We start from the raw sequence: 27,894 nt of genomic DNA, 5'->3' as shown, positions 1-27,894 counted from the left end.
TTAGTGAGCTTGAGGCCCGGAGAAGAGAAGTGACCTCCCTAGGGTCACACGGTAGAGCTAAGACGAGATGCCAGGCTCTTTCTGCTGTATGCAGTGTTTCCCGGGGTTCTAAGAGAGGATTAAGTGGCCTCAGCTCTTGTGTTGGCTTTAGTCCTACATGACTGTGCGTCGGTGGTGGAGGAAGCTGCCCTGTGGGCCTCCCACGCTGTTGCAGCTGATGTGCCCAGGGCCGTGGGTGCCTGATGGCTATCGCTGACTGCAACTCGCTGTGGGCAGGCTCTGCACTTGAAGGCTTTCTGCAGCTAGCCTGCGGCTGGCACTCTGCTACCCGCAGCAGTGACAAAGTGAACGAGAAGGAAAACTATATATTACTTTGGCACTGCAGGGAATGGACTGTGTTCCTGTTTCTAGAAAGACTGTATTAATGCACATTTATTTATCGACTGACTAAAAATGGTATTTCGTTTGAACATGTATTTCTTCACTTACTAGTAAGCCTCGACTTTTTTCCCTGTGTCTGTTGGGTATTTGTATTTTCTCTCATTTATATTGTTTTCCGTGTGAGTTACCTATTCATATTCTTTGTCTAGGTCCCAGTGTATTCCTGGTCTTATGCTTGACTTCCCTGCCAGTAGGGAAAGATTAGGATAATAAAGCATTGTCCCTAAATGGGGGAGAGTTGGGGAGAAGGTTGAAGACTGGATGAAACACTTTTCTCACTGTACAAATAGCCAGTGAAGTGGCTACATGAGGCTTTAGCTGCTGGAAGCTACGGACCCTGGGACAGGTGGGTAGTAAAGGCCAGTGGCGGCCCACAGTAATGTTGTCTCTTGCTTTTCCTGTACAGAGTTTTGCCGGATTGACAAGCCCCTGTGCCACAGTGAGGATGAGAAGCTCAGCTTTGATGCAGTCCGCAGCATCCACAAGCTGATGGACGATGATGCCAATGGTGATGTGGATGTGGAAGAAAGTGATGAGGTGAGCTCTCTCACCCTGCCATGGCTCTCTTCTCTTCCTGTGTGGACAGTCCCTAAAAGCTGTCTAGACACTCTTCCCCGTGGAGAGATGTTCTTGATGTTGGCTTGTTCTCTAAGAGCTCCTCCCTGCGAAGGGAGGTGATTCTCAGCAGAACAGCCCTATAGGACCTCACCGGTCCAAGTGCAGGCCTGATGTCTGTGTCTCTGCCTGGACTGGCTCCCATCTGCCTACCAGCTAGAAGCACAACACTGAATGAGGTGTGCTGTGTGAGAGGGAGAGGGAGCCTCGAGGTTGGTCTCTACAGTTCCCCTGACTCCTTATTGGAATCCTCCTGCAGATGGAGGGGGCATCCGTCTGTACTCACTATGTGTTCAGCCCTGTGTTGGCATATAGGAGAGAAGTCAAGGCGGTCCTTATCTTGCCCTCTGAGAGTTTATACTCTGTTTGGGAGGAAGAAACACATGTTCCTAGAAAGATCATTCTGAATTGCCGGCCGCAATTGCTGGGAGCTGGTTGAGTAGTCCCAGATAGTAGGAGCGAGAGGAATCTCTAGATGGAAAAAGCTCTGTTATTGTCTCATCTTTTGGCATCACTACAGTTCCAGTTCCACAGAGCCCAGAGTACGAAGTCATCACTTGTGAAAAGATGTAAAGGTTTCAGTTGATTTCAAGCTCAACGCGAGCCAGCAGTTTGGTGAAGCTGCCAAGTTATGCCAGATCTTTAATAGTGATATGGTGCATGTCACGAGGGAGAGGTAAGCCCAGTCTCTTCACCCTGCTCGTCAGCCCTCCTTTTAAGTTTTGAGTTCAGTTTTGAATCTCACGTTGTCAGAAGCACCTGGAACAGTGAGAACCTGTACGCAAAGGAGTGAACGATGAAGGGCATGGAAACTATGAAATGGAGACATTCAATAGAATTTGGTTATTTATTAGTATTATGTATGTGCCAGGCACTGTGGTAGACATGGGGCTGTGACAGTAAAGAGGACACACGTGTCTGTCCTCATATCATTTACAGTCTAGTGGAGAAACGGGAGCCTGGAAAAGAAAAGATCTGGGAAATAAAATTTCTGTCTTCAAATACACTAGGAGTGGAGGAATCAGAGTTAAGTAACAATGGTGCAGGCGATGAAAAGTGCAGCTGTAGCTAGCATTTATTGAGTTCTTATTCCATGCCAGGCACAGTGTTAAGCTCTTTGCATAATTAACTCTTTTACCTTTCTTAACAGCCTTTTGAAGTTGGTATTATTGTCAAGGACTGGAGCCTTGGAAAGGCTTGTCCAAGGACACACTGGGTATGAGCACAGATCTGATTTCAAAGCTCATGCTGCTAAGTACTGGTGTACTGTTTCTCTTAGGCTAAGGGCAGAAAAAGGACCAATGTGAGAAAAATAAAATATGGACATATTCATTTAGAATAAAGAATCGTCACCAGCGCCATCTTGTCGTAGAAGAGGCTTCCTTGGTAGATATGTAGTGAGCTCCCTGTCACTGAAGATGGGCAGATAGAATACAGCACTCCACCGATTGGTTAGCAGAGGGGATCCTTGCATTCGGTTGAATTAGATAATGTCTAAGGAATTTATAAGAGGACAAAAATAGACCTCCTGGAACAAAAGTAGACGTTTGGGTGGAGTGGAAGGAATGGGGCAGCCTGAGTAAGCAGGGAGCCAGCGTGAGTACAGATGTGGAGGTAATAAGAGCGTGGTGGGTGGGTTTGGTTGGACAGAGTGACTGTGGTGGAAGACTGTAGGACAAAAATCTGGAAAGGAAAGTGGGGACCCAGGCAGCCCGGCTGAGCAAGGTCTACTTGTTGAACCTGGCGACTGTAGGTCCTTGAGCAAGGACAGCAACCGCGATGAAGGTATCCGAACTTTTGGTTGCATCTAGAAGTGGCACTGGCCCTCAAAGAACCCAAATTTTATTTGCCTGCACTGAGAATAGAACCATGTTCCTGGAGGCAGATGAGGCCTAGAGGCTTCCTGATCTCTCTCCAGAGGCCTGGCCACAGGACCAGGGGATGGATGGCACACCAGTTAAGAAGGTGATATGATCCAAGATCCACAAATTCCTGGATATCTTCGTCATCTGCTCCTCCTCCTTTTTTCACTTTCTGCTGATTGCTTTGTCAATGAGGGGAGGAAAAAAATGTTCTTTTTAGAGGAATGTTACCACAACAAAAAGCTCATCAGCACAAACTGTTCTAAAATAACACAAAAGCTGTCACCCTGCTCTTCTCTGTGCCAGTGGTGAGCTGTTCTTTTTCAGTGTAGCTCCTGCCTTTGCCTTAGCTTCAGCTGCTCCCCCTACAGACTCAGGCCTCTGGTGGTAAGGGGGGGCTGCCAGTCTGGGTTTTCATGATCTGTCACAAGCTCCTGTCTTCGAAAGAGAAAGCAATGGTAGCAAAGTATGTGTGCTTAAGTCAGTCTAAACGTATGAGACAGCCTTGGAGGTCAGGTTCTAACTAGAGTGTTGGGTGGACAGCTCAGAGCTTAGAATATTGGCTACTGGGCACTGAGACGTGAGAGATGAAACTGTGCTTGTGCTGGCCATGAGGAACCTGAGCTTTTCATGACCACTTAAAAAGCCCTGCTGATTCCCCAAGGATCTTAGTGCAAGTCTGAAGGGATACCCTATGAGGCCTCATTTATTCAGCCTCATATCAGTAAGTTTTTCAGATGACTAAACTATAACCTCAGTTCTAGATCTCTTACAATTTTAGCCATTTTTGAAATAAGTCTTTCTTTTTACAGATTATTGTGAACAGAGTGGTGACTTTATTTGAATCATTCAAAGCATGTCTTCAGGGCCTCTTACACGATTATCCCCGTACCTGGATTCCTATATCCATTGTTGTGATTTCTTGTCATAATTTCCCTGTCTCTTCTTTGATCATCCCCATTTCTAATTGCTGTCTTTACTCTGCTGTGAGCTATGAAATTAGATTTATGGCAAGCTGAGACTTAGCAGGCATTTTATAGAAAATATATAATCAGTTGCCTGTGGGGCAGCCAGTTTGGCTGCTCAAGTACTATCTTTGCTTGCTTCTGTCTGAGTTGGCAGAGGTTGTGGATTGGGGGCCCTTCTGATGAACAAGATGGCAATATTGGCCGTGGTACCCTTTTTGCGAGGCTGGGAGGAAGTTCGACCAGCCCACCAGTGTGGAAATTCATGGCCTGTGTTCTCCTGAGACCTCTGGTGGGAACACTGCCCATGGGTAAAGGATTTGCTGCAGGGGCATGCATGGTCCTGTCAGGTTGTCTGGACAGTCTGAAGCAGACAGAGAAGGGCTGTCTACAACCACTGTCCCTTCGACCTGACCTGACACTTTGAGAGCAGTGTTGTTTTCTTCTCTGGAACCTACATGGGAAATCAAGGGCATTTATCCAGCCATTAAACAGATTTTTATTGAATACCTGTATGTGCCAGGCACCATTATAGGGCTACAGATTCTATAGCAAACAAAACAGATAAGATTTCAGCTTTTATGGAGCTTGCATTCTAGTAGTCTGTATGTCACAGGCGAATTAAATAATGAGTAAAGTTCTGAAATTAGGAAGAACTGCGATTATAGTAGTTAAGTGACTTGCCCTTTAGTTTTCTTAGGTAAAATGGTGGTTGGTGATTCCTACCCTTGCAAGGTTGTTGTCAGAATTCAATGAGAAAAGTGCTGTTGAAAGTTTCTGGCATGGGGGTGCCTGGTTGGCTCAGTCGGTTAGGCATCTGACTCTTGATTTCGGCTCGGGTCATGATCTCAGGCTTCTGGGATCGAGTCCTGTGTTGGGTTCTGCGCTCAGTGGAGAGTCTGCTTGAGATTCTCTTTCTCTTCCTCTGCCCCTCTCCCAACTTGCAGGCACACACACACACACACACACACACACTCTCTCTCTCTCTCTCAAATAAAAATAAATACATCTTTAAAAAAATGTTTCTGGCACAAATAACTCCCAAAACTCAATAACAGAAACCAAGCAACTCAATAAAGAATGGGAAAAGATTTGAACAGACACTTCACCAAAGAAGTTATATGGATATAGTTATATATAGTTTCATACAGAGAAACATATAAAAAGATGCTCAATATCACTAGCCTTTAGGGAAGTACAAATTAAAACCATAGTGAGGGACACCTGGGTGACTCAGTCAGTTAAGGGTCTGCCTTCAGCTCAGGTCATGATCTCAGGACCCTGGGATCGAGTCCCACATCGGGCTCCTGCTCAGCGGGGAGTCTGTTTCTCCCTCTGCCTGCCGCCCCCCTGCTTGTGCTCTCTCTCTCTCTGACAAATAAATAAATCTTAAAGGAAAATCAAACCATAGCAAGATACCACTATACATCTATCAGAATGGCTAAAATTAAAAAATGGACACCACCAAGTGCCAGGGGAGGAGGAAGAGCCACTAGAACTTTTGCCTATAGAGCTTCTTAGAAAGTTAAACATGATTTACTACATGTCCCAGCAATTCTACTTCTAGATATTTACCCCTATAGATTAAAAGAAAATTTATATTCACACTAAAACTTGTACACGATGTTTATAGTAGCTTTATTCGTAGTCGCCAAATCCGGACACGAATCGAATGTCCTTCAGTGTGTGAGTGGATAAACAAACCATGGAAAACAGCTCGGCAATAAAAAGGAATGAACTATTGATGTACACCACATAGATGAATCTCAAAGGCCTTATACTGAGTGAAAGAAACCAGACTCAACGAGTTCCATGCTCTATGATTCCGTCTACGTGACATTCTGAGAAAGGCCAAAGTGCAGGGGTGGAAGCTAGGTCAGTGGTTACTAGGGGTTAGGAGTGTGGGGAGGGTTTGATTACCAAGGGACAGCATGAAGGGATTTGGGGGTGTGGTAATAGAATTTTCCTGCGTCTGGGTTGTAGGGCAGTTACAAGAGTCTAAGTATGTGTCAAAACTCATAGTACTGTATCCCCCCCAAGGGTTAATTCCATCATATGTTAATTAAGAAAAAAGTTGTCAGCATAGTACCGGACACACAATTCAAGCTATGTGAGTGCTAGTTGTTTTCCTCTTTCTGTTTCTTCTATATTTCTGGGAAAGCTACCTGCATCTGACAGCTGTATTTTAATGTTTGCTTCACTGATGTGTTTCTCTCACCAGATGATGAGACTCTTCAGGGCAGGGACTGACCTTATTTGGTTTGTTTGCCTCTGTTTCCCCAGTGCCCAGCAGAGTCCTGTACAGAATAGGTACTTAATTTAATCACTGTGTGGAACGACTGACTAATATCGCTGTAGCAGCATGGTGTCTGGCTAAGGAGGGAGGCTTGAGCAAGGGTGTGATCACACGTTTTGGGGGGTGGGGATGGGTAGGTAGCAGTAAGAGCCCAGGAAGCTGCAAAATCAACTTCTGCTTTTGTTATTGTCTGTGGTGTGTGGTATAGGAGCATAGCACAGGGTTGAGAAGTGGTGCTCTGGAGTCACACAGACCTGGGTCTAAACCTGGCTCTGCCTTTAGCAGCCGTGGAAACTTGGAGAAGTTCATCAATCTCCTTTTCAGCCTCGGTTTCTTTGTTAGAAGTGGAGTAATGATAGTAGGCGTCTCATGGAGTTGTTGCAAAGCTTAAATGAAATAATGCATGCAGAGCACTCAGGACAAAGCCTGGCATATGGAAGAGGCTCAGTAATGGTTACTTTTTGCTATTATTGTTATTATTATTATCACTATTATTTCATCAGAAAGAGCACACATTTTGCTGCAGAGAGGCCTGTGTTCAAAACTTGGCTTTGCCACTTACTATGTGACAAATAGGCGAGTAACTTCACCTCTCGAGCCTCAATTTATTCAGCTGTTTGAGGAGGTGAATTCTTTGGAGGGTTCTTGTAAGAACTGAATGTATGCAAATGACTGGTACATGGATAGGTGCTAAATCCATGTTTTTTCCTCCCTCAGCGTGATGGTACAGATAGTGAGGGCCGGCCTGTATTGCAAGAATTCCAGGTCAGCTCTCTCATCATCCCACGGCCCCACAGCACTCAGCTCTGGGATTTCCCCCCCCCCCCCCACCCCGTGGCGTGGCTGACTTGACCAGGCAGCCCTGCAGGAGGCAGTTCTCTACTCCCTGAGTGGCCCACGTGAAGGGGGTGAGGCATGACAGAGCAGGGCTTCTCCCCCAGCCTCTGCCCCTGCCTGTGGGCTTCACAAAAGGTCTAGGTGAGAACTTCTCCTCCCCCCTCCCACCCATCTGGAAGGCCAGAGATAATACTGTCATCAGATCTGTTTTGACTTTAGCGGGGTAGAAGTTGACTTGCTTTCCCCCTTTTGCATTGTCCCCCCACCACGGGGCCTGCTGGGTCCTGGGGGGCTATGTGGGCTGGGGGAACTAAACCTTGAGAGGAGCGGCTCCACTTGGAAAATCCAGAGGCCAGCAGGAGTTGGACTTGATAGGAGGTGGTATGTAGGGAGGGAGAGAAGCCCCATGGGCTTCATGCACATAGCCAGTGCTCTGGCCAGCCTGGGCTAAGTGGGATGCGGGTGAGTAGCTTCGTTATGCCCAGAAGTACTAGCATGATTACTAAGAATTGCTTTCCCTCCTCAGGCTTTGGGCCTTATTTCTGTATATGCAGACAGCTGTGGACACCTCTCAGTGCTCCCTTGCCTCTAGTTTCCCCTCTACCAGCCAGGTTGTCCATGCTGCCCACGATCTTCCCAAGTCACACTGCGGTTTCCTGTGTCCTGCGTGATTTTCTTTCCTGATTCCATCTGACTTCCTGTGCCAAGCGCTCCATCCCTTCAAATCTGGCCTTAGTCTTTCTTAACACTTTCTGGACATACCTCCTACCACTCTTGTCTGGCCCTGGCCCTCATTGTCTCAGACTCATTCCATGCTTGTTGCAGTGCCCTTTCTTTGCTCAGCTAGTTCTCCCTGACTGGGATTAATTTCTGCCCCACCCCTTCAGCCCTCGGCCCTGTCCGTATCAGTCTTCGGTATCTCCTGGAACGCTCCAGGCTCACTTCTCATGAACTTTCCCTGACTTTCCCACCCCGCACTGATCTCTCTCTCATCCCAGGACTAACTCCCATAGCACACAGTTCAAAGCAACTTAGTTTAGCACATAATTAGAATGTCTTGCTTTGTGCCCTAATGGTTTTGATTATATTATCTTGCCTGTAAGTTTGTCTTTTTTTTAAAGATTTTATTTATTTATTTGAGAGAGAGAGTGAGAGAGAGAGAGCACATGAGGAGGGAGGGTCAGAGGGAGAAGCAGACCTCCTGCTGAGCAAGGCGCCCAATATGGGACTCGATCCCGGGACTCCAGGATCATGACCTGAGCCGAAGGCAGTTGCTTAACCAATTGAGCCACCCAGGTGCCCTAAGTTTGTCTGTTTTTGCACTATTACTGGAATTACTAAAGCACAGCTCTGATCATTACTTCTACCTTGTAAAGGGAGTGCAGTGGAAAAGGAGCATCCCTACCGTGTGCCAAGCCCTGTTCTAGCTGTTGCATGTACAGTTTCATTTAAAGCTCAACCACTCTATGAGCTAGGTGTTACTGTGTTTTGGAGATGAGGGAACTTAAGAGTGGCCTGCCTTTACTTACTAAATCAAGCTAAACTCTAACCTGCCCTTCAGTACTTCCACAGTCTGCCCTTGGCTTTCCTGACTAGTTCACATTACACTGTATTCCCTTACTTTAGGCTGCAACCATCTCAAACATGTTCTTTATATCCCGTCACTGTGCCTTTACTTTTTTTTTAATTTTATTTATTTGAGAGAGTGAGCGAGAGAGAGAGCATGAGCAGAGGGAGGAGCAAAGGGAGAGGGAGAAGCAGACCTCCTGCTGAGCAGGGAGCCCTACGTGGGGCTTGATTCCAGGACCCTGGGATTATGACCTGAGCCGAAGGCAGACACTTAACTTCCTGAGCCACCCAGGCGCCCGCCTTTGCTTTAGATAAATGTTCATCTCAGCATCTCTCTGCCTCCCATTTGCCTGTAAAAATTCTACCTGTCCACACAGGCCTAGGTCAAGGGTCTCAAAATCAGCATTAGTGACGTTTTGGGCTAGATGACTCTTTGTTGTGGGGAGCTCTCTTGTACATTGTAGGATGTTTAGCAGCATCCTCAACCTCTATACACTGGATATGGGTAGCAGCAACCCTCCATCATCACCCCTTCCCCCCAAAGTTGTGACAACCAGAGTGTCTCTCTTGCCAATTGTCAGTCACCCTGGGGAATAAAAGTACCCCTGGTTGGGGCGCCTGGGTGGCTCAGTTGGTTAAGCATCTGCCTTCGGCTCAGGTCATGATCCCAGGGTCCTGGGATTGAGTCCCACATCGGGCTCCCTGCTCAGCGGGGAGACTGCTTCTCCCTCTCCCTCTGCTCTTCCTCCCCTCTCATGCTCGTGCTCTCTCTCTCTCTCAAATAAATAATAAATAAAATCTTAAAACAACAACAACAACAACAACAAAACGAAGAAGTGCCGCTGGTTGAGGACTACTGGCCTAGAATAAATGTTTTCTCCTAGAAATCTTGTTGTTTCCCTACAGTGGGAAGTAATTTTTCCTCTTTCGTGCTCCAGAGTACTGGCATGAATCTCTCATTTGGCATATTGCTCTGCTCTGTATTGAAATTAGTTGTCTGTCTTATTAGACTGTGAGTGCCTCCAGGGCCAGGAATCAGGTCTTATTCATCACTATTTCTCCCACAGTACCTGGTACAGGGCCTTACACATAAAGGTGATGCGTTAAGTATTTTTGAAATTTGATTTGAAAGCAATGATCCTGTCTTATCACTAAGTGCCCCTTGAATTGTTTCCTTAGGGTAGAGCAAGAGTACAAAGTTGGCTGGTCAGTGGCATGGGGACAGGGTGCTTTCGATTTGTGAGTTCCCGGCCAGGATGGTGGCTGAGTCAGTGGCGGGCTGTGTCTAGGACCCAGATATGACATTGCTTTGTTAGTGTATGATGTGTGTGTCTGACCTCTGTGACTCCTTCCCTAGCCCTTTACCCTGTGCCCTGAGTCACATACAGACTCTGGATGGAGGTCAAATCCTTGTAGTTAAAATAATAGGAAAGACTTAGAGAAAAACATGTACAAGGAGGGCAGAGATGAAGAAAAGAGAAAAAAAAAGAATTCTGAAAGGCTGTGTGACTGAGCGAAAGTATGCACAGGCTTTGGAGCAAAAAAGATGAGGGGTTCAGGTGCCCTTTCACCAACTGTTGGTTGTATGACCTTGGAAGTTTTCTTAAATCTCTGTGAGCTTTCATTTCCTCATGGTCAAATGGGGGCAGTAGTCTCTGCCTTGAAGGATTCTAGCAAAGACGAAATGAAAGCACGTGTAGAAAGTGCCCAGTTTTGTTCATGGTGGTACAAGTGCTATGTCCTCTCCCCCTGCTCCTGCTCCCACCCGCAAGGCCTGTGCTGGGGGCTTTCCCTACACTCTCACATGGCATCTTTACAAGAAACCTGTGGGATAGGTAGTCATTTTCCCGTATAACCAATAAGAAAACAGACTGAATTAGCTCATAGTTATCCATTTTGGGGGTTATTATAACTCAGATCTGCATGAGGCTGATGGAAATGTTCTAAACTTGTGGTGATGGTTGCACACCTCGGAAAATGCTAAACACTCTTGAGTTGTACGCTAAATTGGTATGTAAATTATATCTAAATAAAGATGTTAAAAAAATAAAAGTGTCACTACAACACTGGTTGGTGTAGTGGTCACCTCCCACTTGTCTTGCTTTAGCCCAACCCCTAGGAACCCATAGGGCTCTGTAGAAAACACTTTGAAAACCATGCTGAGTTCTATCTCCATTTCCCCCACTCCTAACTTTGACAGATATGCAGAGGGGCTTCCAAGTCTGTGTGTCCATGGTATCTGGAAGCAGAGATCCCTGGTTAGCTACCTGAGAGCTAGGTTCCCTGTTTCTGGGTAGGTATAGATGGTTTTTGAGGACACCAGACTGAAGAGCCCTGGGGCATTCTCTTTGGGAGAATCCTTCCTCTTTTTTTTCCTCCCTTCCTCCCTCCCTCCCTCCCTCCTTTCCTCCCTCCCTCCGTCCCTTCCTTCCTTCTTCTTTTTTGTAGCTGTCACTTATGGAAAAGCTAAGATGGCAAGAAACTTATGGGAGAACCCAGGTGGTAATTCCCTCTCACCCACATACCAGGACCCTGAATCAAATTCTTGGCACTTACTATATGGAGCTCCAGGAGGGGAGATGTCAGAGGCAGCTGGCTAAGTAGCCCTGGTTTTATCTTTCCTGGCTTCACCCTGTGCTCCAGGGCCTCCTTCTGATTCCCGCCGCTGCTGCCATGCTGGCCCATGGGAAGCAGCGCTCTCCCGTTGGTCCCTGGACCCAATCCTGAACATAGATTTCCTTCCTTCCTCTTTGAACACCTTTGACAGCCTGGCACTTTTGCCTTTTTTTTCTTTCTTTGGTTTACTATATGCAAAATAGGGCAGAAAAGAAATAATTGCAGTTTTTCAGACAACCTCAGCATAGGTTTCTATGTAGACATGTCTGTTGCTACAGTAATTCTTCTTTGACCTGAAGGATTGTTACAGTTTGGAGGCATCCTTCTGGTTTTTTACCTTCTAGCTTCCTGCCAGCCTCCTGGTGCAATCACCGTCTTATCTCCTGCTTTGTAGAACATTCTGACCCCCTGCCCTAATCTAGGCAAAACACAGATTGAGGTCTGCTCAGGCCTTTTGGACAGAACAGAGATGAGTGATACCGTGAATGACATCATTCTTCAGGTGAAACCTGGTCCTTAGGCTAAGGGAATGACCTGTCTCCATTTTTTCTTGTAAATACTTAATTATAGGTTGGCTGTAGCATTCACCTCCCAACTCCCATTGAGTTGAAGTTCTGTAGGCTTGCTCATGCCTTTAGCCCACACTGTTGTGAGTTCCTTAGAATAAAGTATTTGGACATTGCCTTTTTTTTTTTTTTAAGTATTTGGGTTGGTTTCATTAATTTTCTTTTTTTTTTTTTTAAGATTTTATTTATTTGAGAGAGAGAATGAGAGAGAGAGTACATGAGAGGGGGGAAGGTCAGAGGGAGAAGCAGACTCCCCACTGAGCAGGGAACCCGATGCGGGACTCGATCCTGGGACTCCAGGATCATGACCTGAGCCGAGGGCAGTCGCTCAACCAGCTGAGCCACCCAGGCACCCCTGGACATTGCCTTTTTAAAAGTCTAAGCTGACCTGAATTCAAATCCAAATTTTGCAATGTAGATTGGTAATACGCCAAGTAACTTGGAGCCTCCCTTTCCTCATCTGCAAAGTACAGATGAAAATAAGATACTCTTTGCCGTTGATAAGCCCTCAGGCTAGTGAGAGTGGCAGATCTGTGACCTGGCAGTGACAATAGCACATTTCAGGGCCGTGATGGTGGTGAGCGCAGGACTGTGGGAGTTGCAAGAGGAATAAGGGTGAGGTAATCTAACATGTGCCGGGGTAGCAGAAGACGCCTTGTCAGCCAGCACTCAGGGCAGGGGACCAGTTGCCAGACAAGCTGAGCTACACATCAGAGGGAGTAGGCCTAGTTTGCAATCTGTCCCAGTGCCTTGGCCAGATACAGGATGAAGCAGCAGCTCCCCCAGATGGGACCGCTCGTGTTTCCAGGAAAACCCAGACGGTGCTTTGCTTTGACAGACAGGGAAATTCTTTCTCACTACACAGACTGTTGTCTTCCTTCCCTCCTCTTTGTTGGTGAGTCTGCTTTGTCTGTTCTGGACTGCAGTCCTGTGATGACAGGGATTAGGTAGACTTGTAAGACTTCTCTGTGTGTGTGTGTGTGTGTGTGTGTGTGTCTATATGTGTAGTTGTATTTATGTGCCTTGTGTTTGTTTCTTTGCATGTGTGTGTATGTCATTTTATGCCTTTTTAAATTTCTTTTCTATTTTTTTAAAAGATTTTATTATTTGACCGAGAGAGAGACAGCGAGAGAGGGAACATAAACAGAGGGAGTGGGAGAGGGAGAAGCAGGCTTCCCTCGGAGCAGGGAGCCCGATGCAGAGCTTGATCTCAGGACCCTGGGATCATGACCTGAGTGGAGGGCAGATGCTTACAACTGAGCCACCCAGGCGCCCCGCCTTTTTGTATTTTTATGTGTCTTTCTGTATTTAGATATGTCTGTGTGTATGAAAAGAAGTGGAGGCAGGGGAGAAACACAGAGCCAAGGACATAGGAGTTGAGAGAAAACCCGTAAGCTGGGTCAAGAATTAAAGAGAAGGTTAAGAGCAAATGGTTGGGCAATAGCATAGTATGCAGGACCTGGCGGTGGAAACAGAGGCAGAAGTATAATCAGGAATCCAAAGATGCCATTAATCTGGGCTGGATCTGGACCCTACAAGGTGGTAGGCAGAATGCAAGGGTGGGTCATCTAGCAGCCAGAAATGGTCAAGCCCGCAGAGAGAGAGAGAGAGAGAAAATCCCTGCTTCAGGTATAAGCTTCCGAATCATCCTGTCGAAGGAGAAAGGAGAAATCGGTGGTTGGCTCCCAAGGCCTTGCCTGTGACCTAACTGGTGTTTGTGTTTATTTATGCAAGTCTCTCTGTGCATGTGCATTGCATTAGAAACGATTGGTTTTCTTTCTTTTTTCTTTTTTTAAGATTTTACTTATTTATTTGAGAGAGACACAGCGAGAGAGAAAACACAAGCAGGGGGAGTGGGAGAGGGAGAAGCAGGCTTCCCATGGAGCAGGGAGCCCGATGCGGGGCTCGATCCCAGGACCCTGGGATCAGGACCTGAGCCGAAGACAGACGCCCAACGACTGAGCCACCCAGGTGCCCCAGAAACAATTGGTTTTCTTTCTCTTTTCTTTTTTTTTTTTTTTTTAAGATTTTATTTATTTAATTTGAGACAGAGAATGAGATAGAGAGAGCATGAGGGGGGGAAACAATTGGTTCTCGACGTAATGGCTGATCCACATGAGGATTCATGACGCTCCCCTTATTTGTTCTCCTGTTCTCCCGCACTCTCCTTCTTTCTCTCTTTCTCTCTTCCTTTGCCAGACACATTTTGTGTCTGCTCCATCCTGGATATGCAAAGACTAATTATGAAGACAAATTTCCTACCTGCAAGGAGCTCACATGTTAGTGAGGCGGAAGATCATGTCCTAATAGGTGTTGTGATGACAGGTTAGTACTGCATACTCTGGAATTTTAAGAGGAGAAAATTGGACTTATCCTAGGATGCCAGGAAACACAGCCCAGATGAGGTGATCCCTGAGATGAATTTTGAGAGATGCAGAGGAGTTAACCTGGGGACAGAGGTGGGAAGGGTATAGCCAGTGAAGGAATGAGTGTGATGTGTGAGGTCAGTGGTTCTTTTAACTTGAGCATAGATTGTAACAATGGGACAGGGAGGGAGAGGTTGGAGATGAGATGAGGTGGGAATGACAGGCATTAAGATTCTTGCCATACTGAGGAACTTGGATTTTATCCCAAAGATGATAAACTAGAAGGATTGTAAACAGAGATAGCTCCCATTCTGACTGACAGGGTGTCAGGAGCGGGCTTTGCAGAGCAGGTGAAACTGAAACTTGGTTTTTAAAAGATGAGCAAGGTTTACTGATGAAAAGAAGAAGGAGGAGCATCCCAGGAAAAAGGATCATGAGTAAAGGCAGGAGGCAAAAAATATGGCAAGTTTGGGAGACATCAACTGGGAAGGTGTCTAGGGAATAGTTTCTTTATAAGATAGGGTTTTCTTTGATAGGCAGTATGTGGTTCCAGTAAGATAATGGATGGTAAGAATCCTTTGTGACCCATAATGCTGCATGAAAATGTCATTAGTCGTGTTGCTATCCAGCTTCTTCTCTCTCTGCTCGGTGCCCCGCAATGCCAGGCCCTCGCAGGTGTAGGTCAGGTAGGTGTGTGCTCAGCAGTGTGGCGCTGACTTGCCCATCTTTCATCTAGCCACCTGGCATCTTGAGGAGCGGGAGCTAAGATTAGAAGTCTCTGGGACTCAGAGGCCGGGGGCTGGTTCACTCAGGACACACCGTTCTGCACAGTATGAGCCCTCCTGCCAGGGGAGCTGGGTTCAAAAGAGTCAAACATTTCTGAAGCACCTTCTACACATAGGCACTGTGAGGGACTGTGCCTTACATTATCTCATTTTCTCCACATCGTCACTGTGAGGTTGTGTGCATTTTACAGGCCAACAGTGACCTTGTGAGTAAGTGGCAGAGATGGGATTCGAGGCTGTATCTGTGAGATTTGACCTCTGTATCACTTCACAAGGCTCCCGATGTCTCTGGGGGGTGAGCAAGCTCCCCGATTAGTTTAAAGTGGAAAACTGTGGATCTGAGGCAGTGTGGGTTTGGAAGGATTGGAGAGAGAGTTTCTGGGCTCTGTCCTTGGGATTGAGGACAGATTCAGCCGTAACCTCCACATAGAACAGTGGTTCTTGCCTTCAAGGATTGACTCTCTCTATCTGTCTCACCTTGGTCGGTCCGTCCTTCCCTCCCTCCCTCTCTCTCCCTCTCTCCCTTCCTTCCTTCCTTCTTTAAGATTTTATTTATTTATGTGAGAGAGAGAAATAGCAAGAGAGAGCACGAGCAGGGGGAGGGGTAGAGGGAGAGGGAGAAGCAGGCAGGGAGCCTGATGTAGGGCTCGATGTGGAGCTTGATCTCAGGATCCTGGGATGATGACCTGAGCCAAAGGCAGACGCTTCACCGACTAAGCCACCCAGGCGCCCCTCACCTTGGTGCTTTAAATATGTTTGACTAATCTCTGTGTTCTTGGATCCCAGCACAGGGCATGTCACATAGTGTTGCTCATTTAAATGGCTCGCTGGGCAAATGAATAAATAAATGCCTCTTAGTAAAGGCTCCTAGAACCCCTAACGTCTTCACTACTCCTTCTTCCTTCTCTGTGGTACTATGACACACTAATACATTTTGTTCTTAAGGATAGTTATTTGGTATTGCTCTTTGACATATATGCCTAAATTCTCCCTCTTACAGTGATTAGGAGCCTGAAGGTTGTTAAAGATGAACTTGAGTTTGTCTTACTCTTTTTTTTTTTAAAGTAAGTTCTTTGCCCAATGTGGGGCTTGAATTCACCACCCCAAGATCGAGTCGCATGCTCTACCAGTTGAGCCAGCCAAGCACCCCTGTCTTACTCTCTTATATTCTCTGTTCCCAAGGCTTTTCCCTTGTCCCCTCACCACCTCAAGGTGAGTGGCATTTAAAAGGAACACATGGTGAGCCCTCAACTCTTTTGCCAAGTGTTCTATTTTGGAAATGGAGTCCAGGAGGTTTTCCTGCTATGAAGTGCTTGGCTGGAAGTGCATGTCCCAGAGTCTTGGAAAGCCATGCATAGAGACGGTAGTATGGGGGAAAAAACTGAGAGGGGAATCAAAGTTGACTCTTGTTATGGGGATTGTAAGGGAGAGAGAGTTCCTTAATACTTGAAGCTGTCACAGAGGGAGGAGTAGGTGTGTTTAGTCAAGGGGTCAGCAAACTATCACCCCCTTCCTTTACATAGTTTGCTGACCGCTTGACTAAATACACCTACAGTCTATAAACTAAGACTAGCTTTTGCATTTTTAAATAGTTGGAGAAATGCAAAGAAGAGTTTTATGGCATGTGAAATTTCCATAAATTCAAATTTCAGCCTCCATAAATACAAAGTTTTATTGGTACAAGAGCCACTCTTACTCATTTACATATTGTTGATGGCTGTTTTCACACAAGAAGAGCAGAATTGAGTAGTTGTAACAGAGACTGTATGGTCTACCAAGCTTAAAATATTTACTGCCTGATCCTTTACAAAAAAACATTTGCCTGGCCGCTGGTCTGACCCATCAATTTTTTTTTTTTTTTTTTGACCCATCAATTTTTTAAAAACAGCTTTATTGAGATAAAATGCACATACCCTATAATTAAACCCATTTAAATCATATAATTCCATGGTTATGAGTACATTCGCATATATGTGCAGCCATTACCATAGTTAATTTTATTTTTATTTTATTTTTTAAAAGATTTTATTTATTTGAGAGAGAGAGAAAGAGTGAGAGAGAGAGAGCACGAGACGTGGGAGAGTCCAAGGGAGAAGCAGACTCCCTGCTGAGCAGGGAGCCCGATGCAGGACTTGATGCTGGGACTCCCGGGATCATAATCTGCGCTGAAAGCAGTCGCTTAACCAACTGAGCCACCCAGGCGCCCACCATAGTTAATTTTAGAAACTTTTCATCACCTCAGAGAGAAACCCCATACATATTGGCTATTGTTCCCCTATCTGCCTCTTCCTCACAGCCCTGAGCAACTGCTAATCTACTTTCTGTATTTATAGATTTTGCCTATATTGGACATTTCCTACAAATGGAATCACATAATATGTGGTCTTTTTTTTTTAAGATTTAAAAAAAATTTATTTATTCAACAGAGAGAGAACACAAGTAGGCAGAGCTGCAGGCAGAGGGAGAGGGAGAAGCAGGCTCCCCACTGAGCAGAGAGCATGATGCAATGTGGGACTCTATCCCAGGACCCTTGGGTCATGACTTGAGCTGAAGGCAGATGCTCAACTGACTGAGCCACCCAGGCACCCCAATATGTGGTCCTTTGTGCCTGGCTTATTTCACCTAGCATAAGGTTTTCAGGGTTCATCTACGTGGTAGCATGTCAGAACTTCACTCTGTTTTATGGCTGAAGAATATTCTATTGTATGGACACACTACATTTTGCTTTTTACCTCATCAGTTGATGGACATTTAGTATGTTTTTACCTTTTGGCTATTATGAATAATGCTGCTATATATAGATGTACAAGTTTTGGTGGACATATGTTTTTACTTCTTTTTAGTATATACCTAGGAGTGTAATTACTGGGTCATATGGTAACTCTGTGTTTACCTGTTTGAGGAACTGTCAGACTGTTCTTCAAAGTGGCTGAACCATTTTACATTTGTGCCAGCAATGAATGAGTATTCCAATTTCTCCAAATCCCCACCGACACTTGTTATTATCTGATTTTTTTTTATCACAGCCATTCCTGTGGATGTGAAATAATATTTCATTATGGTTTTGATTTGCGTGACTAAGAATGTCAAACATCATTTCATGTGGTTATTGACCATTTGTATATCTTCTTTGAAGAAATGCTTTATTCATATCCTTTGTTTTTTTTTTTTAATTGGACTGCTTGTCTTTTTACTATGAGTTGTTAACGTTCTTTATATATCTTAGGTACAAGTCCCTTATCAGGTATGTCAGTTGCAAATATTTTCTCCCATTCTGTAGGTTCACCTTTCACTTTTTTGATAGTGACCTTTGAAGCACAGAAGTTTTTAATTTTGATAAAGTCCAGTTTATTTATTTATATTTGTTGCTCCTCAGGCTTTTGATGTCCTATCTAAGAATCCATTGTCAAATCCAACGTCATGGAGATTTACCCTTGTGTTTTCTTCTAAGAATTTTAAAGGCATCGGAAGCTTAACATACTTCACACTGGATTCTGAGTATCACCTCTTCCAAAACCTGCTCTACTCACAGCTTCCTTATCTCAGTTGAAGGCAACTCCATTATTTCTGTTGCCTGGGCCCAAAATACTCTGAATCATCCATATTTCCTCTCACACCCCACATCCACTGATAAATCCAGTGGGTTCTACCTTCAAAACGTCCCAAATCTAATCATTTCTCACCACCACTCCCCTACGGGCACTGAGGTGCAGTTGCCCTGCTCACAGATCACCATGTCTACAGTCTGTTTTCAGTGTAGTAGCTAGAGAGCTTAACAGAAAAAATGTAAACCAGATCATTTCACTCCTCTGCTCAAAACCCTGTAATAGCTTCATTTTTCTTTTAGGGCGAAAGCCAGAGTCACCACAAGAGTCAGGAAGGCCCTTTGTGATCTGGCTCTACCTTATCATTACCATCTCCCTATAGATTATAGATCCTAAGTCTCTCTGGGTCTTTTCACTCCAGTCACACTGCTTGCTGGTCTGCAAACACATCTTGTTTCTGTCTTTGGGCCTTGGTACTAGCTCTTACCTCTACCTAGGATAGTCTTCTCCCAGATATCTGCTTTGATAATTCCCTCATGTTCCCAAATATTTTTTTCTTTTCTCAAACTTCTCCTTATCGATGAGATCTTTCCCAGACCACCCTATTTAGTAATGAATTCTGTTACCTCTACCCCATTTCTGGCACAGACCTTCATTACATATCACTTCTTTTTGGTGTGTTTGTTTTGCTTTTAAGGACTCAGTCACCTTCTGGATTCTGTCATTTAATCATTGATTATTATTTATTATCTAGAATATCCATAAGGGCAAGGTATCTGTCTTATTCACTGCTAAATCCCTAGCCATCTAGAATAGTGCTTGGCTCAGTGTTGGCATTCAGTAAATATTGTTAAGTGAATGAGTGAATCTATTTAAAAAGGAGCAGGTTTATTTTTTCATGTGGATTCAAATGACTATCTAGGGTCATTTACTAGCTTTGAGAACTCCCTTTAGTGTTTTTTGTAAGGTATGTCAGCTAGCAATGGATTTTCTCAGTGTTCGTTTATCTGGAAGTCTCTTTATTTTGCCTTCACCTTTGAAAGATAGTTTTGCTGGATATAAGATTCTTGGTTGACAGTCCTTTCTTTTAGCACTTTGAACATGTCATCCCCCTGCCTTTGGCATCCATTGTTTTTGATGAGAAGGTAACTGTTTTAATTTTATTGAGTTTACTTTGTATGTGACAAATCATTTTTCTTTTGTTGCTTTCAAGATTTTCTTCTTGCTTTTGGCTTTCAGTATTTTCTATGATGTGCCTCTGGATCCTTTTGCATTTATCCTATCCTCTTTGGAGTCTGTTGAGCTTTCTAAATAATGTTTTTGAATAAAGTTGGGAATTTCCCAGCCATTGTTTCTTTGGATATATTTTTCTGTTCCTTTCTCTTTATTGTCTTTTTTTGATTCCCACATTATGCATATGTGTTTAATGGTGTGCCACATTTCTCTGAGACGATTCATTTTCCTTCATTCTTTTTTCTCTCTGTTTTTGGGATTGTGTAATCTCTTTCAGTTTCTCTTCAGGTTTGCCAATTCTGTCTTCTGCTGGTTCAGCTCTCCTGTTTGAGCCTCTGTCCTATAATTTTCATCTTAGTTATTGTACTTTTCAATTTCACAACATCCATTTGGTTCTTTTTGGTAATTTATATTTATTGATTTTTTTTTTTTTATTTGACAGAGAGAGGCACAGTGAGGGAGGGAACACAAGCAGGGGGAGTGGGAGAGGGAGAAGCAGGCTTCCTGTTGAGCAGAGAGCCTGATGAGGGGCTTGATCCCAGGACCCTGGGATCATGACCTGAGCCGAAGGCAGACGCTTAACAACTGAGCCGCCCAGGCGCCCCTTTATTGGTATTTTTTATTTGATGGGACTTTGTCATCACACATTCCTTTAATATTTGAACATATTTATAATGGCTACTTTTAAGTCTTTTTCTATTAAATCTGAAACTTGGTACTCTCACGGTTTCCTTTGCTTGTGTTTTTTTCTGCTGTATGGGTCATATTTGCCTCTTAATCTGTATGCCTTGTATATTTTTGTTGGGAACTGGATGTTTCTGATAGTATATTGTAGCAACTCTGGGAACTGGTTCAGCCCCCTCTGGGGCTTATTATTATTTGCTTGTTTATTTGTTTGGTGGCTGGCAAGATCTTATTAGTGGTCCATTCCCACCCATCCCCTATGGTATGAAGTCGCTCATGTTGCTCCTCAGAGGGTAAAGCTTTGGATATGTCCACAGTCACCTTTGGATGACATTGGTTTGGGTAGGGCCCTCATTGACTCTTTTTTCCTGGCCACATTTAGCTGTTAAGCTTAGTTGTCATCTGATTATTCTATTGTTTTCAATGTGCACTGGGACATAACTTTGCTCCACAGACGGATCCAGTCATATTGGGGCTCCTCTGAAAGAATAGTTCCTGAGATAAGTGTTTGAGGTTTGTTCTTACCCCAGGGGTGCTCTTCCTAGCTCTTTCTCCGGTTCTCATCAGCAAATTCTTCAGCCTACAGTTAACCTCTATCTCTAATGAATCCATCAATCTCCTCCTAAATGCCTTTTACCACTACCCTCACTGTTTCTGAGAATGCCCTTGGTCTTGAACTCCTTCACATTCTGTTGTAAATAAAATAATTTCCTTTAGGAAGAGGTTAGAAACTCTGTGTAAAGCCTTCTCTCCACCCCAGGCAAAATCTCTGAGTCATGGTTCTGCAGCTGGAGGTGGGGATCATGATGTACTTCTCTTTGAGTGATACCCCACTTTAGGAGCTGAGCACTCAGTGGAGGTGTGGCAGTAGCTTCAGGCTGTCTTGGCTTGCCTCTCCCAGAGTATAATTGCTGTCTTATAAGCCAGGGCAATGGCAATCAGGGCCCCAGGATCCTCAGTGGCTTTGTGTCCAAGGTGAAGTCCCTGCTTCATAAGTGGGGGCTGGGTGGAAGAAGGGAGGCCCGTTTCTTGGCTGGACTCACCTAGAACTTAGCCTAAGCAAGAGTAACTGGAGGCAGCATGAGAAATGCTGATATCCTGCTCCTCTCAGGCAGATAGCCCTCCAGCTGGGAGCTTGGGATCAGAGAACCCAGTGTTCTTGGCGGCACCAGTCTGGAGTGGAGCTCCTGTCTTACTGATTTGGAAGTGGGGAGAGAGAGAGGGAGCAGGTGTTAATTCAGGTACTACAGACTCTCACAGTTCTTACTGAGTTTTAGTAGATATTCTTGGGCAAATGTTTCTTCATTTGCTGTATGCTCTAGGACCATTTCCAGAAACTTTAAACGATTGCTTTAAAAAAAATAATTTTGCCAGTTTCACTGGGTAGTGGATCCATGGAGATTCTCCTGCTATCAAGCCAGAAGTCCCCTCTAATTCATCAATTTTCTAAAACATCCTTACCCACAACGCATTCTGTCTAGTGCTGTGTATTCATTCTCTGAAAGATGTGGCAGTATTGACCCCAATTAAGAAGATGATCCCTTTTCTCTGGAGAAATATTTTGAAATTAGTGACCTATTTCTATCCTCTTTTCCTAAGACAAAGATTCTCCAGCCAGTAGTCCTTGGCTAGCTTGTATACTTTGGTCCTGAAAGTTTGAAAGACAAGAGATGTCAGAGTTTCCCAGTCTTTGCCATTCTGGCCAGTTACCTAGAAGGCTGGAACTTGAGATGCTACTTTTAGGATTTGATCTCTGTCATGTGCCCAGTGTCATGGTCTGACAACATCTCAAGGATGATTCCATGACAAGGACTCGATCTCAGAGGGATTCTCTGTACCTGCGTATGTGCTGGGTACTGGGTGCTAGGTGCTGGATATATAGGAAGAAAAGGGAAGGCAGGAGGGCATGGTTGCTGCCTTGGAAGAAGTACCTCTAGTGGTGGAAATAGCCATGTCAACGGGTGAGGATATTATGGGAGGATGAGTGAATGCTGTGATGGAGTCACAGAAGAGGAAGACCTGTTAGTTTTACCCATGCATAGAGTGGCTGACATGTAATTTGGGTCTGAAGAGATGACTAGAATGACCAGGAGAAGAAGTAGAGTGTTTGGGTGAGGGAATAGCATATGCAAAGACGTTAGACTGGTGAAGAGCTTGGTGCTTTCAGAGATTTTCAAGTAATTCATTATCACAGGAGATGGGAGGAAGTGGCAGTTGAAGTCAGGTAGGGTGCTGCATAAGGTTGTGAAATTTTGGTTTTAATTGGAGTTAACACTTTTTTGAAAGTAAGAATCATAGAGGAAGACAGAACAGACCTTCGAGGTCAGTAGATTACAAGTGCCTTGTCTTAATTATCTCTATTGCGGAGCTCTTGGCACATGGCCTTATATAGCAAGCACTTAGGAAATACCTATCTTTTACCTCCCCTGTGGGTCTTCTTTACATATGAGAGATCAGCATTGCTGTAATAGTGAGCTCCAGGACTGCACATTCTTAGTATCTTTATATTCTTCATACAATACATGAAATATATTCATATTTAGGAGAGCTTCACTCACACACACAGGGGAGCTTATTTTGTGCCAGGCACTATTCTAAGTACTTCATGAATACCCTCAACATGAGGGTATTATGAAGTTTTGTACTACTGTTATCTCCATTTTAGAAATGATGTGCATGATACACTGAAAGTAAGTGCTAGAACCGGGATTCAAACCCAGGCAGCCTGGCTCCAGAATCAGGCTCTAAACCATCATGCTACACCAAATCCAAGCCAGTGTAACTGCCTGGCCCCTAGCTGAATATTTTTATTTTACATTGGCTGACAATTTGGGGACCTTTTTCTTCCTTTTGTGTAGGGGAGATAAGATGCATTGACTAGTTATGGTAAAGCTAAGCACCCTGCTGGGTGTTGTAGGGTGAGAGACATTCATTCAGTTATTTAATAACCACATACCCTGCTCTGTGCCAGACCTGTGCTTGGAGGTGGGCTTAAAGGAGCTAAATTAATTATTCGTTTAGGTGTTCCAGAGAATTTGTAAGACACAGGTTAGAGATAAATGACAAATAAAATATGGTTTCTATATTTGAGTTGCTTAGGGATAGTAAGGGGGTAGTGATGCAATAGTAATTATACTGTACTGTCATAGATGTATACCCTGAGAACTAAGAGAATAAATAGAATAGGGCAATTAAGTTGCTTGGGAGAGGTCTGGAAAACTTCACAGAGGCAGTGACTTTTTCTCTAGCAGATAAAGAGGAGAAAACATTTTAAATGGAACACATTGTATAAACACTTAGAGGTATAACGAGCATCGTTTGTTCAAGGAGCCTGAGTGGCTTGATGTATATAGAGCAAATGTTGGCAAACATTTACTTTTCTTTAAAAAAAAATTTTTTTTAAAGATTTTATTTATTTATTTGAGAGAGAGAGAGAGAGAGAGAGAGAGAGCACCAGTTGGGGGAGAGGCAGACAGAGGGGGAGCCTGATGTGGGGCTTGATCCCAGGACCCTGGGATCATGACCTGAGCCAAAGGCAGACGCTTAGCCAAGTGAGCCACCCAGGCGCCCCAAACATTTTCTATAAAGGGCCATATAGTCAATCTCTTAGGCTTTGTTGGCTATGTAATCTCTGTTACAACAACTCAACTCTGCCTTTGTAACATGAAAGCAGCTATAGGCAGTGCCTAAATGAATGACTGTGGCTATGCTTCAGTAAAGCTTTATTTATAAAAAGAAGCAGCAAGTTGGATTTGGCCCATGGCCATAGTTTCTTGGCCCCTGGTCTGGACTATAGGTGTCTGGTAAGGAGGGAAAATGGCTGCCTGGAAAGTTAGTCTATGACCAGATTGTAAATGGCCTTGAATATGAGGCCAAGAAGCTAGGGCACTATTCTGTAGGTGATGAGGAGCCATGAGACTTTAAGTAGGTGCATTGGTATAGTTTACAGATTTGTACTTTAGAAAGGTCATTCTGGTGACTAATGTGGTAGATGGACTGGCAGAAGTGGGACTAGATGTACAAAGGTGAGTGAGAAATGACCGTCCTCTCTGTGCCCTCAACAATAGCTTCTGATCTCACTGGGGACAGATACTTCACCTATGAGACATCCAAGTCCCAGCACTTTGTACAGATGGCATTTAGAGCTATTGTAGCTACAGTGTGGGTCCTTGTTAGATGTCGAAGAGGTGCACAAGAGTTGGGAAGCGTCTTAGATCTGGGACACGTATCTTGTGGGTTCTAAAGAGTGTGTATGTGTGAGGAGGGGGCCAAGTGGGAGTGGAGGTGCTGTGGGTTGGTTTGGGAGACGTGGAAGGTGAGCAGTTGGGAACACAGTTGGAAATGGGAGGGAGGAGTAATTGGTTCTAAGGAGATAGCCAGGAGCTCTGCCCGGATCCCTGCACCCGAAGGTGCGCTCCTCCTCTTCCAGCTTCCCATCTGTGAATTCTGTTCACCGCTGAAGCTTTTAAGGGCCCACAGAGCATTTTCTAAATGGAACCCATATTTAAAAATCAGATTTCATATCAAGAAAGTCCAGCTTTTCAGGCTATCTTTATTTTTTTTAAAATTTTTTTAAGATTTTATTTTTATTTTAAGTAATCTCTACACCCAACATGAACTCACAACCCCGAGATCAAGAGTCCCATGCTCCACCGAATGAGCCAGCCAGGCACCCCCAGGCTATCTTAAAAAAAAAAAAAATCTAAAGATCTAGACACTGAACTCCTAGATCTTAAGGGCTTAAGGGCTGCAATTCAATTGGAAGGGAAGTGGTGGCTCAGGGGCTTGTCAAGAGCTGGTGTCAGCGTGGCAAGCTCATTATTTTTATATAGGTTGTCCATTACAAATTAACTTCAAAATGCAACATTTTGCAACTTCAAAATGCAACAGGCTGCGCCTGTTTTGTTGGGGGCTCTAGAGAGCTGTTTCCGGTCCATATGTTCTCACCCACATCTCCTCACTACTGCTTCACTTGGGGTGGGGGTGGGGTTGCATTCTTTGCACCACCGCCAGGGAGATCACTTTTCTGAGCTCATAGAGCTAAACATACCTCGTGACAGCTGGTCCCGGCTCTTCGGGGAGCTCTTGAGCTGTGGCTCTAGCCAGTGCTGCATTCCCCATGGTAAGGCGAGACGTTTAGGGAGCCTTCTTAGACCTTCCTGAGAGAAGAGCTACTTGTTCTCAGTCTGAAATAGTAAATCTTTGTTGTGGGAGCCAAAAGTCGCCTCTTTGGTTTGGTTTGTGTTTTGCTTTTTGTTGCTTTTAAACTTTGTCTTAAATCAGACCTTAGCTATTAGTTGGATGTGGGGCAGAGTTCAGAGTGATATGTGGCAGAGTCTACCTCAGGTACATTGGACGTCAGAGTTCAAGTTCGGTGCAGCATTCTTGTCTGCTGTGTTTATGGCTGGATCACTGGGACCTCCATGAAAGCCTGTATGGTTTGGCAGGGGAGATAGTAACAGTGGTGAGGGTATAAACGGCCCAGAAGAGCCACCTTTGACGAAGAAGCTTTTTCTCTTGCTCTCATATCCTTCCTTATCTCACCCGCCTGCCAATAATGACAACTAACATTTGAGTTGTGCTTTACAACGTTAACAGAGTGCTTCTGTGTGCATCAGGAATCACAAGCTTTCTGCTCCCAGACCAGAGAGCACATGCCTCTTCGGAAGGGGGCAGCTGGTGCTCAGCTCTGGCACATTGTTGCCGGTCCTTCTGCAAAGCCAGGAGTGGTGCCCTGGGGGTGAGGGTGGAGGCCTCCTGACCTCAGCCAGCACCAACCCCCCCACCCACCAAGTGGCTCCAGATGACAACATGTACATCATGTCCTTTGATATGGACAATTGATTTTTTTTTTCTTAGCTTTAAGTAAAATGTGAATAAAAAACATCTTCAGAAAAGGTTGCATTTTGAAGTTAATTTGTAATGGACAACCTATATAAAAATAATGAGCTTGCCACGCTGACACCAGCTCTTGACAAGCCCCTGAGCCACCACTTCCCTTCCAATTGAATTGCAGCCCTTAAGCCCTTAAGATCTAGGAGTTCAGTGTCTAGATCTTTAGATTTTTTTTTTTTTTTTAAGATAGCCTGGGGGTGCCTGGCTGGCTCATTCGGTGGAGCATGGGACTCTTGATCTCGGGGTTGTGAGTTCATGTTGGGTCTAGAGATTACTTAAAAATAAAATCTTAAAAAAAATTTAAAAAAAAATAAAGATAGCCTGAAAAGCTGGACTTTCTTAATTTGAAATCTGATTTTTAAATATGGGTTCCATTTAGAAAATGCTCTGTGGGCCCTTACAAGGTAGGTGCAAAGGCACCTTGTGACTTCTGCAAGCACGTCTCATTTACTCCTTAGCACGCTTAGATGAGAGGGATGCCTAGTTCTCGTTCTGATGGGGAAACTGGGTCAGAGAGGCCAAATCACTTGCCCAAAAGTCACACAGGAAGGAAGGGGTCTGTTTCTATAGGTTGTGCACTCTTTCTATTTATAGTATCCTGCCTTTCCTTCTCTTAAGGTCTGATTGGTGCATCCCATGTCTTTGTTCTCTAAAGAGGTTCCCTTCAGCTTCAGGCCCTTCCTTCAGGTAGAGCTTCTGTCAGCCCACATTCCTCATTTGGCACCATCTTCTTGCTGGCCTTGTTTTCTGATCCCACTCCTTCTTTGCATGGTTTGTGGGGCACCGATGGAGCCTGTATGTGAGCCCCGTGCAGGTCCTCCTTGTACTTTCTTCCCATGAGCTTCTCTGTCCTCTGTATACCTCAGTGATCAGACTTGGCTGTAAAAAGCAGTCTATTTCTTATTGGTTCCTGATAAACAGCTGGTATATGTCATCAGATGGTTTCCTAAAGCTAGCTGGGAATGGCAGAAAATCCCCTCTCTTGGAGATTTTGGCATTTCTGCTCCTAAGGCCTGCATATGATGTGTGTTTCTCTAGTCTTAGGTTAAGAGGGTCTGGGTTAGAGCCCAAGAGGGGCAACACAGGGCATACCTATATCTGTAATCTGAGGGTTACAGATTTGATCTCTTTAAAATATCTGCAAATCCTGACAACTTTTCATTATGTCCACACTACTACCTCATTTCAAGCTAGATTATTGTAGTAGCCACTTGACTGGTTCCCCTGCACCCGCCCTTGCCCTCCTATAGTCTGCTCTCCCACACAGCATTTAGAACAGTTTTTTATTTTTTTAATTTAATTTTTATTTTTTTATTATGTTCAATTAGCCAAACATATAGTACATCATTAGTTTTTGATGTAGTGTTCAACGATTCATTAGTTGTGTTTAACACCCAGTGCTCATTACCACACGTGCCCTTGTTAATACCCATTAGAACAGTCTTTAAAAAAAAATACAGATGTAGGGGCATGTAGATGGTGCAGTTGGTTAAGCATCGGACTCTTGGTTTTGGCTCATATGGTGATCTCATGGTTGTGGGATTGAGCCCGGAGTTGGGCTCCATGCTCAGCAGGGAGTCTGCTTCAGATTCTCTCCCTCACCTTCTGCCCCCCCCCCC

The 27,894-nt window shown here is 44.6% G+C and overlaps 1 protein-coding gene across 6 annotated transcripts in view; it reads left to right on the top strand.

The window, feature by feature from the left end:
* STIM1 (stromal interaction molecule 1) overlaps window positions 1-27,894 on the top strand; it is a 188,838-nt gene that overhangs the window by 104,082 nt on the left and 56,862 nt on the right. For all 6 annotated transcript variants that reach the window (XM_073879621.1, XM_025848489.2, XM_073879622.1 and 3 more), the window contains one exon: window positions 848-978. In XM_073879621.1, the coding sequence (XP_073735722.1) occupies window positions 848-978 (131 nt within the window). The remainder of the gene's footprint in view (window positions 1-847; window positions 979-27,894) is intronic.

Source organism: Callorhinus ursinus, unplaced genomic scaffold, assembly GCF_003265705.2.
Source record: "Callorhinus ursinus isolate GAN/ISIS: 27379988/994484 unplaced genomic scaffold, GSC_fseal_2.0 scaffold35, whole genome shotgun sequence".
NCBI classification, from domain to species: Eukaryota; Metazoa; Chordata; class Mammalia; order Carnivora; family Otariidae; genus Callorhinus; species Callorhinus ursinus.
The sequence above is the reverse complement of the archived record's forward strand: the minus strand, read 5'-3'. Positions and strand labels throughout refer to the sequence as shown.